Below are 13,332 nucleotides of genomic sequence, written 5' to 3'. Positions count from 1 at the left end.
TCTATGTGGACCCTACTACAGTTTAACCAGCTCAGCTATAGACTACACCAGCATGACTAGTATCTATGTGGACCCTACTACAGTTTAACCAGCTCAGCTATAGACTACACCAGCATGACTAGTATCTATGTGGACCCTACTACAGTTTAACCAGCTCAGCTATAGACTACACCAGCATGACTAGTATCTATGTGGACCCTACTACAGTTTAACCAGCTCAGCTATAGACTACACCAGCATGACTAGTATCTATGTGGACCCTACTACAGTTTAACCAGCTCAGCTATAGACTACACCAGCATGACTAGTATCTATGTGGACCCTACTACAGTTTAACCAGCTCAGCTATAGACTACACCAGCATGACTAGTATCTATGTGGACCCTACTACAGTTTAACCAGCTCAGCTATAGACTACACCAGCATGACTAGTATCTATGTGGACCCTACTACAGTTTAACCAGCTCAGCTATAGACTACACCAGCATGACTAGTATCTATGTGGACCCTACTACAGTTTAACCAGCTCAGCTATAGACTACACCAGCATGACTAGTATCTATGTGGACCCTACTACAGTTTAACCAGCTCAGCTATAGACTACACCAGCATGACTAGTATCTATGTGGACCCTACTACAGTTTAACCAGCTCAGCTATAGACTACACCAGCATGACTAGTATCTATGTGGACCCTACTACAGTTTAACCAGCTCAGCTATAGACTACACCAACATGACTAGTATCTATGTGGACCCTACTACAGTTTAACCAGCTCAGCTATAGACTACACCAGCATGACTAGTATCTATGTGGACCCTACTACAGTTTAACCAGCTCAGCTATAGACTACACCAGCATGACTAGTATCTATGTGGACCCTACTACAGTTTAACCAGCTCAGCTATAGACTACACCAGCATGACTAGTATCTATGTGGACCCTACTACAGTTTAACCAGCTTAGCTATAGACTACACCAGCATGACTAGTATCTATGTGGACCCTACTACAGTTTAACCAGCTCAGCAGTACCATAATAGAGATTAAACCCAGGATAGAGGGGCTGAGTGAATGTGGTCTGGACTCTGTGGAGGAGGGTCATTGTGTCAGAGACACTGTAGAAGGACAGAGTACCTGCCTTGTGATCCAGGTCCACTCCTACTCTGGAGGACTGAGGGCCTGATACTTTAGTCTTAACATTATTGTGTGAGAACCAATAACCATCACTACAACACAGTAAACTCCAGGACTTGTTATTGTATCCAAATCTACCATCTGTCCCTGTTCTGCTGATGTCTTTATATGAGACTGCTGTATCAACACGCTCCCCACTCCACTCCACCTCCCAGTAACAGCGTCCAGACAGACCCTCTCTACACAGAACCATACTGTTGTTGGTGAATCTGTCTGGATGATCAGGATATGGTTGGACTTGGCCTGTACGTGTCACCTTTCTGTTCCCTTCAGACAGAGAGAGGCGTGTGTGTGCTGTGTTTGGGTCCAGTGTGAGCTGACAGGAATCTGGGAGAAGAGCAGAGCAGAGACCAATGAGGGGAGTTAGAACAATAAGTGAAGTCAGATACTGTATCTACCCTGTCTTTGATTAGAGCACAGCAGAGATCAAATCAGAGAAATATGAGGAGTCAGATAGATACCCAGTCTTTGGTTAGATCTACTATTGCTATATATTTCTAGAGGGATTGTTAGGAGTGTCAGTAAAAAGAGACTGTTAGTTACTTCAGAATAAAGAGACTCACATTGTAAGAACTGTTCTCTGGTCTTGGGCTCTGGAGGCAGTACAACATCCACTATATTCACTACAGACACACAAACACATTCACAGAGAGAGGGAATGTTATCATCATACCATATTCCACATGTATATGACTAGTAGGGAACTTTCAATGGTCTAAAGTTGATGTTCTTATTATTTTCAACACACCTGTAGTGGAGATCTTGGTCCATTCTCCTTTAAGGACGTCTTCTAGTTTCTCTCTCAGTTCAGACACAGTCTTACTCACATCTCCAAAGTACTGAAGAGGACGGACAACGATACTGGGTAAGTCTGAAGATACACTGGTACCGGAGAGAGACTGATAACTCTGGAGAGAGAGAGAGGGAGAGAGAGAGAGAGAGAGAGAGAGAGAGAGAGAGAGAGAACAGAACCAAATGATTGAGAGTTTCACATTGAGTTTTAATTTCATATCACATGTATCAAGGCAGTTGAGTTACCTGGAGGAAATGGATGTGATCCTCTGTGTGTGAGAGCTGCTCCAGCTCAGTGCTTCTCTTCCTCAGCTCAGCTATCTCCTGCTCCAGTTGCTCCAGGAGTCCTTCAGCTTGACTCACTTGAGCCTTCTCTTGGGCTCTGATCAGCTCCTTCACCTCAGAGCGCCTTCTCTCAATGGAGCGGATCAGCTCAGTAAAGATCTTATCACTGTCCTCCACTGCTGCCTGTGCAGAGCGCTGTTAAGAGAGAGATGAGAGAGAGAGACTGACTTGTCTTACTTTAATGAGCCATCCTCATTACACTAACACCCCCACCCCCACTCCTAAAAGCACATTGCGTGACACCACAACCTCTACACAATCACATTATCCAGTACCCAACACCACAGTACAATACACCATCCAGCACCACATTCCAACCGTCCATCCAACCCCTCCTCTCCAGCCGTACAGACAGCCCCACTGAGCCCCCATACCTCCTGAAACATCTCCACACTGTTGATCATTTTGTACAACTCAAACTCAACCCTAAGGCGTCAACAGTAATGGCATTACCCTGGCAACACAGAAAAAACATGATGAACAGTCTGTCATTGCAGAAAACGGACACCCCTCCCCAACTCCCAGGTCAACCCGAGCCAACCAGCTATTGGTGTCCAGGGCTCCATGTAATACCCTCCACTGGACGACCCCTGACCTTTCCAGCACTGGGAGCTTATAGAGCCCCTCCACCTATACCCTGCCATGCTCTCAGCCCCCACAACCCCCTGCCACTGATGCCCCTTCACTCCCACTAAGCTCAGAGTGTTAAAAGTCAGTAAGTCCTCCAGACTCTCCTGCCAGTCCCCAGTCTCTGCTGTCACTTGCAGTGGTGGAAACGGTGGTGGCCCCTCCTCAGGCTGCTCCAGCCCTCAGTACTGCAGCATAGAAATCAGAGACCCCTGCTGTATTGAGTCTCTCCTGCCGCATGATGAAGAGCTGCTGATCCAGCCCCAAACCACCAGCCCTCCTCAACAGAGCACATGCTGGTTCCCTCCAGCCCACCTCCGTACGGTACAGTAGCCTCTGTACTGCTGAGTCAGAACGCTGCCACCCTGACCAGAAAAAATTCACTAACTTGCGCTGCAGGTCCACAAGCAGACCACCGGGGGCGTTGAGAATGGCCAATTTAAGCCATAGAGAGGATGCCACCAAGTTGTTGATGATCAGCACCCTCCCTCTGTATGCCACTTGGGAGATGAGCCACCTCCACTTCGTCAGCCTCGACACCACCGCTTGTGACACTCCTTCCCAGTTCTTCCTATCCCAACCCTCCGAGCCCAGATACACCCCAAGCATCTTGAGCCACTCACAGCCCCACTGCAACCCCCCTGGAAGCTGCGGAGGTGCCCTGTCCCTCCATGCCCCACATAACAGAGCCTCACTCTTGCCCCAGTTTCCCTAAGCAGAAGACGCCCCCTCGTACACCCTCAAACTATTCTCCAGGGCCTGTAGGTTCTGCTCATCCCTAACCAACACAGACGTCATCAGCGTATGCTGACACTGCTATGCCTGTCCCCAACCCTATGCCTGGCTCCCACACTCCCTGTAGCCTCCTGCGTAGCAGGCCCAGAAAGGGCTCAATAACAAGAGTGTATAGCTGCCCTGACAGAGGGCATCCCTGGTGAATGCCCCTCCCTACCCAGACTGGCCTACTGAGCCCTCCCCCCACCTTGACCATACATGAAGCCCCAGCATACGACCGCAACATTACGTGGTCCTCTGTAGCTCAGCTGGTAGAGCACGGCGCTTGTAACGCCAGGGTAGTGGGTTCGATCCCCGGGACCACCCATACACAAAAATTAATGCACGCATGACTGTAAGTCGCTTTGGATAAAAGCGTCTGCTAAATGGCATATTATTTATATTTATTTATTTAACATTTGAACACAGGCCACAAAATTCTCCCCACAACCAAAACAACACATTGAACAGATATTCATGGTCCACCCTATCAAAGGCTTTCTCCTGATTATGAACAGATTGTCTGTGTTTTAGCGTCCTGGTACACAGTACGTTTGGTCCTTGTGTACAATAGAGTCCAGGTGGGACTTCAGTCTGTTAACGAGGACATTGGCAAAGACCTTATATTCCAAACAGAGAAATGCCACAGGCCTCCAGTTCTTTAGTCGCTCAAATCCCTATTTTGGGCAGGAGAGTCAAAGCCTCCCGTCTACAGCTTAGCGACAGCTCCCCCACCCCGACGCACTCACGCAACACACGTCCTGTCCAATAATTCCCCAGAACTTTTTATAAAAATCCACAGGCAGACCGTCTGAGAGACAGCAGCTGAGAGTTTGTGAAAGGCCAGGGAAATGTCTATTTGATTTATCTGTGACAGAGAGAGTTTGGAAAGGTCTGTGAGCAGAACCTGAGAAAACCCAGGATAATAATAATAATAATATGCCATTTAGCAGACGCTTTTATCCAAAGCAACTTACAGTCATGTGCATACATTTTTACATATGGGTGGTCCCGGGGTTCGAACCCACTACCCTGGCATTACAAGGGCCATGCTCTACAGAGGACCACAGAGTTCTGCCCTCTATAAATCAGAGTACAACTCCACAGCCGCAGCCTCATCTCCCCACAACAGAAGTTACCCACCCATCAGGCTCCCTCCTCTCCCCCACAACAGAAGTTACCCACCCATCAGGCTCCCTCATCTCCCCACAACAGAAGTTACCCACCCATCAGGCTCCCTCATCTCCCCACAACAGAAGTTACCCACCCATCAGGCTGCCTCATCTCCCCACAACAGAAGTTACCCACCCATCAGGCTCCCTCATCTCCTCACAACAGAAGTTACCCACCCATCAGGCTCCCTCATCTCCCCCACAACAGAAGTTACCCACCCATCAGGCTGCCTCATCTCCCCACAACAGAAGTTACCCACCCATCAGGCTCCCTCATCTCCCCACAACAGAAGTTACCCACCCATCAGGCTCCCTCATCTCCCCACAACAGAAGTTACCCACCCATCAGGCTCCCTCATCTCCCCACAACAGAAGTTACCCACCCATCAGGCTCCCTCATCTCCCCACAACAGAAGTTACCCACCCATCAGGCTCCCTCATCTCCCCCACAACAGAAGTTACCCGCCCATCAGGCTCCCTCATCTCCCCCACAACAGAAGTTACCCACCCATCAGGCTCCCTCATCTCCCCCACAACAGTAGCTACTCCCCCTTCTGCTGTGGGCCCTGGTGAAACAGAGAACTGAGCCCTGTACTAGGTGCAGACACATTTTGGAAAGCAAAGACAAGGTCATTGATTTTGGCTCTAACCACTAACAACCTACCCTTACACACCTCTTTTGCTACCCCTGCACTAAGATTTGTGCCATGGCTCAGCACCTGCGCCCCCTTCCACCAGACCCCCAATACACTTCATTAATCACATCACTGTGTGAAAAATCACGTTTAAATGTTTTTGTTTGACTTATTCCCCCAGTCTCTGCTGCCGTTCATGTTAAGGAAGTCTAACCGTGAAATCTCCATAAGAGGTTGGAGGGAAATCACCACAATCAGAAACCAGTAGAGAAGCCCATAAAGCCGCAATGCCAGAAAAAACCATCCATTTAAGCAGATTCTGAAGACATGCCCTTAAGAACCCATGACCCATTTTCTCAGCCTATACCGCTTCCTGGGTGAGAGGACACTAAACCCCTCATTCTTCATCACGTGTTGTACTGACCTTCCAAACCTTCCAGGATCAATCAAATAAGACTCCAGCAGAACCTTCTTTTTCCACTTTAGTCTCCATCAGGAACCTAGAAAGTTCTCTCACCGTATATACTGAGCCCTCAGCCTGACTGTCTGTCAGCTCTGGATCCAATGAGCCGTCTGAAAACGAGACCGCCTTGTCCTCCGCTCCCGCAGACTCACCTCCCCCCTCTTCCTCTTCCTCCTCCTCCATTGGCAAGGTACTGTCCTCCTCCTCCCCAGTCTCTGCCCCCCTGCACTTCCCCCCTGATCAGAGCCTCTTCCCCAATGACAGGCAATATTTCCTGGGATGAGCCCACCAAGCCTTCGCCCACCGGAGTCTCTGTTACTACAGAAACCTGCCTCAGCTCATGTAGCCCAGCTGCAACCCTCCCCACCACCGCTTTCTCCACGGCCTGCGCACCACCACTTGACAATTGACTACTCTCCTCCTTCCTGGTACCACCACCACTTGACCCTGCTCTACTCTCCTCCCTCCTGGTACCACCACCACTTGACCCTGCTCTACTCTCCTCCCTCCTGGTACCACCACCACTTGACCCTGCTCTACTCTCCTCCCTCCTGGTACCACCACCACTTGACCCTGCTCTATTCTCCTCCCTCCTGGTACCACCACCACTTGACCCTGCACTACTCTCCTCCCTCCTGGTACCACCACCACTTGACCCTGCTCTACTCTCCTCCCTCCTGGTACCACCACCACTTGACCCTGCTCTACTCTCCTCCCTCCTGGTACCACCACCACTTGACCCTGCTCTACTCTCCTCCCTCCTGGTACCACCACCACTTGACCCTGCTCTACTCTCCTCCCTCCTGGTACCACCACCACTTGACCCTGCTCTACTCTCCTCCCTCCTGGTACCACCACCACTTGACCCTGCTCTACTCTCCTCCTTCCTGGTACCACCACCACTTGACCCTGCTCTACTCTCCTCCCTCCTGGTACCACCACCACTTGACCCTGCTCTACTCTCCTCCCTCCTGGTACCACCACCACTTGACCCTGCTCTACTCTCCTCCTTCCTGGTACCACCACCACTTGACCCTGCTCTACTCTCCTCCTTCCTGGTACCACCACCACTTGACCCTGCTCTATTCTCCTCCCTCCTGGTACCACCACCACTTGACCCTGCTCTACTCTCCTCCTTCCTGGTACCACCACCACTTGACCCTGCTCTACTCTCCTCCCTCCTGGTACCACCACCACTTGACCCTGCTCTACTCTCCTCCTTCCTGGTACCACCACCACTTGACCCTGCTCTACTCTCCTCCTTCCTGGTACCACCACCACTTGACCCTGCTCTACTCTCCTCCCTCCTGGTTTTTATATAGAAGGTTTTTATAATGCATGTTTACTAGGGTTGAGGTTAGCGCATCTGAGTAGGGATGATTTGGGTTCAATACCTGTCCTACCTATCAATCATATTGCTGCTTGTAGCCTATAACTGATGATCCCCACACTAGAAACACCCAAAACTATCTGTGCTAGCAAACCCTGTGTTCCACCCCTCCCCTGTGTAACCTTGAAGATTGTTAAGAAACAAACACATGTCTACGAAAAGAGACATGTTTAACGGATTCCGCTTGGCACCCAGCCGAGAGCACACGGAAACCACTTGCAAATTTACCAAAACTAACCAACTACTTGGGGTCTGTTCGGAAGCAATAAACGGAGGCAGATTAGCCACCACAACTCTTATCGAAAGAGGCGACATCTGCACCAACACACCCCTCACAACAAGACAAACCTTTTTCATTAACCCAACCACCGCCTTGTTCATTCTGGATGCAGAGTCCAGATGTTCCGCTCCAACCTGTTCGCCGACCATGAGCAAAACTTCCTCCACACCTTTCTCCGGAACGGACCCGAAGCGACAGCGTTTCTTCTCCACTCGGTTGAGGCCATCACGCCGCCCTAACAAACTACCCCTACTCCCCCCTCAACTCTAAACGATAAACAGTGGAAACCAATAAACAAACGCTCCACCATGAGAAAATACATTCAGAAAATACGCAAGAACCAAAAGAAAAAAGAATAGTAGCCCTCCTCACGAACCACAAAACTCTCACACAACCAACTTCTTCTTCTATGATATAATGGCGGTCCACAAACCAACGTTAAAGGTGCATGCCGCCACCTACTGTGCTGGAGTGTGTGGTCAATCACGGTTTCCAACATTTCTAAATCCTCCTACCTAACTCAGTACTTCTGAGAAAATAAAGAAGAGCCCTACTAACTTCTAATAGACCCTCCCCCATCCCCAAAATCCCTTCCAAACCCCCCCAACCCCGTCCAACCTCAATGACCCTACACATCTTTCCCTCTCTTCAACATACTTACAACAATATAACAACACATGCTCCACCGTTTCATCGACCGTACCCCCCAGACACAAACCATTCCCATGCTTGCCAACCAGATGTAATGACGAGTTCAATGTACAATGTCCTAAGCACAATCGAGTAAACACCACCTCTTCCTTCCTAATCTGACTTTTGAATCTTGGTCCAGCGACCTTTCTGTAAAACTGTAAACTATTCATATAAATGCCGGCCCTTGTGCTCAGAGTACCATCTCTTCTGCCACACATCTATCAAAATGGCTCTGATCTTACATTTGGCCTCACCTCTACCCAGTGGAACATTAATATCAATTATATCTAGTTTCAAAGATCTTTTAGCTAACTGGTCTACAATTTCATTCCCTTCCACACCCGAATGTGCTGGGACCCAGCAGAATCTCACTACTGAACCCATTCTCTCAATTCTCCATAATAACATTAATACCTTCAGTTCAACTGAGTATACTGACAGTTCATCTGTTAGTCTTCTACATATCTGCACATCAAATTCAGGAACGTAAACGCCTGCTCCTGTGAGCCCACTATCTGGGTCCTTGGATCCATCTGTGAAAAGCGGTAAAAAAGCATAAAATCTTCTACCAATGTAATTGTCAACCAGTTTCACTATATCACTAACTTCTGACCAATCTTTCCTTTTCTCTACCAAGGTTAGATCAACAACAGGGTCTGGGAGTAACCATGGAGGAACATCCCCTATCACCACAGAAGGGACAACCTCCAACTCCCTCAAACCACTCTCATCAGCAAGCTTTCCAACTGTCCAACCAAAACCACTGCCTTGTCTACTAGTATATTCCCAACAGTCATCTAGAACAGTAGCAGTGGGATGCTCAACCTCACAGCCTTTCAACCCAATAAGATAATGACAATTTTTTATGCCGTACATACAAAGGCATCTCACCTGCCTCCACCAGTAAGGCACATACAGATGTTGATTTAAATGCACCAATACATCTCCTTAAAGCTTTATACTGGATTCTGTCCAGCTTCTGAAGCCGTCTTTACCTCAGTTCCATAAACTGTACACCAGTAATCAATTGGCGTCCTGATCAGAGCTCTATAAATGTCCATCAACAATTGGTTATGAATGGGGTGCTGACAGACAGAGACCCACACAACCAACTACTGCAAAAATGATGGAATGAGAGAGGTAGAGACTATGTACATTGCCATAATGTAACGTTTCTTCTTCTTTGGAGTTTAACGGCGGTTGGCATCCAATATGTTGTATTACCGCCCCCAACTGGACTATAATATAAATCTATTTTACTTTGTGATACAAAATGGGAAAAGGGGAAAGGAACATTTAATTAAAAACCTTCCAACTAACCAAACACTCATTAAATACCCACTACCCCATTCCACTACTTTGACCCTATCTGCTCCTGCACCATGCCAACGGCCTGGGAGGACGGGACACCACCACTCAACACACCCTGTAACTCTTCTGAAGTCTAATCTTGTGTGCCCAAATACTTCTCTGCAGCTGCCACCACAATATCTATTTTCGGTGATTTACGTTCCATTTCTGCGGTACAGTTGATAACCATTGCTATGAATGCTAAGAAGCTAACTTTACTGAAGCATATATCACTCGTTGGCCTATCCCTCTGTGCTGGCACAGATCTACTACTCACAGGGATCCTCTCAGGATCTCTCACCCTTCACCCATCCTCCTCTACTTCCTTCACTGTCTCAGCATACGACACCTTCTGCACTACTCTGACTCTAGCCACCTCAACCTGCCTCTCTCGCACCGGACACTTCCGATCCCCAGCAACATGGGCATCCCAACAGTTGACACACACAACTTTATCCACCGAAACTACACAATCCTCTATCCCATGCCCACCTGCACACTTCCCACATCTTGGATCTCACTCCTACAAACTGCTGACCATAAACGTTGCACCTGAAACAAAGCAGTGGATTCGCCACAAAAGCTCTAACAGGATAACTGATATATCCTACCATGACTTTGTTGGGTAAAGACTCAAAACTCAAAAGGACTGACAGTGACTCCTCTGTTTCACCACGCTCACCACCGGGTCTGTGTTGCACCAAACGGAGGGCATCACAAACACCAGGAAGCTTAAACTTGAATTGCTCCACCTCCACACTTAACGCTACCCCAGAAATCACTCCTTTCAATGGTGCCCTGTTCCTAAGAGCAAAGCAAGAAACAGATCTTGATCCAAGTTGCGTGACACGGAGCGCCCACTCCCTCTGGTCAGAAGAAACACAAACAAATATCCCAAGTCCACTACAGGTTACCTTTACTGATTCAACTGCACCCAACTCTTTTCCCACCCACCCTGAAACTACAAATGGATCTGCCAAAAGGTATGGATCCACTTTGTCCAACAATGTAACTCCTACTGCACCAGATTCTTCTTTATCATGTCCATTGATGCCAGGCTCTGGTTCTGAGCTCTTCACCACACCTTCTACCTCACTTAACTCTCCCTCATTCATTTCCATTTCACCTCCAGAACTCAGTCTGGCGAATGGCTCACTCTGTTTGCACTTGAGTTATAACATTTGATTTTGATTTTGATTTATTTTTATGTCTCTATTCCTTTTAAACTTTTGTGAGTGTAACGTTTACTGTTCATTTCTGATTTGTTTATTATTTATTTCACTTGCTTTGGTAATGTAACATATGTTTCCAATGCCAATAAAGCCCATTTTATTGAATCGAGAGAGAGAGCTCCCTCTTAATGTATAGCAGACATGAGTCGCTCATGGTTACTCATGGTTATGTGAAGAGGTAGAGCCGCTTGCGACTTTAAATCAGTCAGAACAATAGGGAATGTCCTTTTGGTCAAGATGATGGTTTCTCCCGCAGTAGACCCGGGTTAATAACCAGTCAGTTATATTAAGCAGTCTATTCTCTGACAGGGGTCCAGACAGCCTGTTCCCAACAGTGGAGCCAGTGGGATTGGATAGGGGCCTCTCTCTCTCTCTGACTGGAGGAGAGAAGTGAAATGGTGTGTCTCCTCTGGTCAACAATACTCACCTTGAGAGACTCCACAGCCTGTTGGAGCTCCTTCAGCTCCTTCTCTCTCTCCTGGAATCTCTGCTGGACCTTCTGCTGACTCATCCCCAGCTGCCTCTGTGGAGAATCACTCTTCAATGAGCTATCAAGCTTTATTTGTCCAGTAGATCAATAGTATAGTAATGGGACATAGGGCCCATAGAAGATAGGGATTAAAATGTTGAGGAAGTGTCTGTGTGAAATTATATTATTAAGTTGTTATGTGAATGATTATAGTTTTAACAGTGCACAAAACAGGGGAGCTGATTGGGTTTTTGATAACGAATTACAATGGTGTTTGACTTTAGAAAATGGTGATACATTTGGAGAATCTGGGTTAACATATCTATATAATCAATGTTTGTGTTCATATTTGTTCTGCCGTGGATCGATATAATTTGAATGATCTCATATTCAAACAGCGTTAGTTCCTACTGTATCTTTAATTATTTGTTTATCAAACAGTCACCAACAAGTAGTTCTGGTCTTACCTGTTTCTCAGTCCTCTCTGCTGCAGCTGACACTGTATCATGGCCTTTATGTTCATCCATCACACAAAGCAGACAGATACACTGTTGATCGGTACAGCAGAAAACCTCCAGCAGTTTGTCATGATGAGAACAGATCTTATATTGTAGTTGTGCGGTGGCTTTGACCAGCTTGTGCTTCTTGAAAGCAGGAGATTCATAGTGAGGTTGGAGGTGAGTCTCACAGTAAGAGGCCAGACACGCCAGACAGGACATGAGGGCTTTCTGCTTTCTGGTCCCAGTGCAGACATCACACGCCACATCTCCAGGTCCAGCATAGCACAGAGCAGGAGGGGGAGCAGCCTGGAGTCCTGTCTTCTTCAGTTTCTCCACCAACTCAGCCAACATGTTATTTTTCCTCAGATTAGGCCTTGGAGTGAAGGTCTCTCTGCACTGAGGACAGCTATAGACCCCTTTCAGAACATCCTGATCCCAGCAGTCCTCAATACAGCTCCTACAGTAACTGTGTCCACAGGGAATAACCACCGGCTCCTTCAGTAGATCCAGACAGACAGAACAACAGAACTGGTCCTGGTCCAGCAGAACTCCCTGCTGAGCCATTTGGACGGTTGTTCACTCTCACACAGACAGACGACACAAAGAATCAGATAAGTTACGTTTCCACAGAAGAGAGTTTGTGGGAGGGGGAGGGACTTCCTGGTTCTGCCAGAAGGGTGGGGTTAAAGGTAGGGAGAGAGAGAGAGAGAGAGAGAGAGAGAGAGAGAGAGAGAGAGAGAGAGAGAGAGAGAGAGAGAGAGAGAGAGAGAGAGAGAGAGAGAGAGAGAGAGAGAGAGAGAGAGAGAGAGAGAGAGAGAGAACTGTACACAATGTTAATAGAGACAAATATTTGTGTTCCTAGGTTAGGGCCCTTAATATGGAATACATTAAATAGAGTGGTTAGAATATGTAAAGGGTAACAGTTTCTATGAAGTACATTTGTATAATGCTTTTAATAAATTTTGTAATGCCTTAAACTTGTGCTATGACACTAACTATAAGAAATGAATACCGTATGTATTGACTGATCATTGAGAATGATGTAACACTTTACATTACAGTGTGTTTATTGGTGTGTAATTATTCCTGTTAGTCCAGTGGTGTAAAAGTACTGTGATGCCTCATTCTTCCACTGTACTAGCAGCAGTAACCCTAGCCAGTAATAAGGCTACTGGAATGGAAAGGGTTACAGGAAATATAAAGGAAGGATTTATACATGTCATCTATGATATACTCTATGTAATGATATGTCTATGTCTTCTAGATGGTGTTCTATACTGTATGTAATGATATGTCTATGTCTTCTAGATGGTGTTCTATACTGTATGGAATGATATGTCTATGTCTTCTATATCGTGTTCTATACCGTATGTAATGATATGTCTATGTCTTCTATATGGTGTTCTATACTGTAT

General features: G+C 47.2%; 1 protein-coding gene across 1 annotated transcript in view; it reads right to left on the bottom strand.

Annotated features, from left to right (window-relative positions):
• LOC311119768 (tripartite motif-containing protein 16-like) overlaps positions 1-8,131 on the bottom strand; it is an 8,750-nt gene extending 619 nt beyond the window's left edge. Inside the window, exons 1-5 of the mRNA XM_084194424.1 lie at positions 7,742-8,131; positions 2,234-2,467; positions 1,944-2,103; positions 1,759-1,818; positions 1-1,522 (exon numbers count right to left, since the gene is read on the bottom strand). The exon at positions 1-1,522 is cut by the window's left edge and continues 619 nt beyond it. Coding sequence (XP_084050550.1) covers positions 1,008-1,522; positions 1,759-1,818; positions 1,944-2,103; positions 2,234-2,467; positions 7,742-7,822 — 1,050 coding nt within the window. The 5' untranslated portion in view covers positions 7,823-8,131 and the 3' untranslated portion in view covers positions 1-1,007. The remainder of the gene's footprint in view (positions 1,523-1,758; positions 1,819-1,943; positions 2,104-2,233; positions 2,468-7,741) is intronic.
• Positions 8,132-13,332: the final 5,201 nt, after the last annotated feature.

The sequence above is a fragment of the Coregonus lavaretus genome (genome assembly GCF_964263955.1).
Source record: "Coregonus lavaretus genome assembly, contig: HAP1_SCAFFOLD_754, whole genome shotgun sequence".
In the NCBI taxonomy this organism is placed as follows: domain Eukaryota; kingdom Metazoa; phylum Chordata; class Actinopteri; order Salmoniformes; family Salmonidae; genus Coregonus; species Coregonus lavaretus.
The sequence above is the reverse complement of the archived record's forward strand: the minus strand, read 5'-3'. Positions and strand labels throughout refer to the sequence as shown.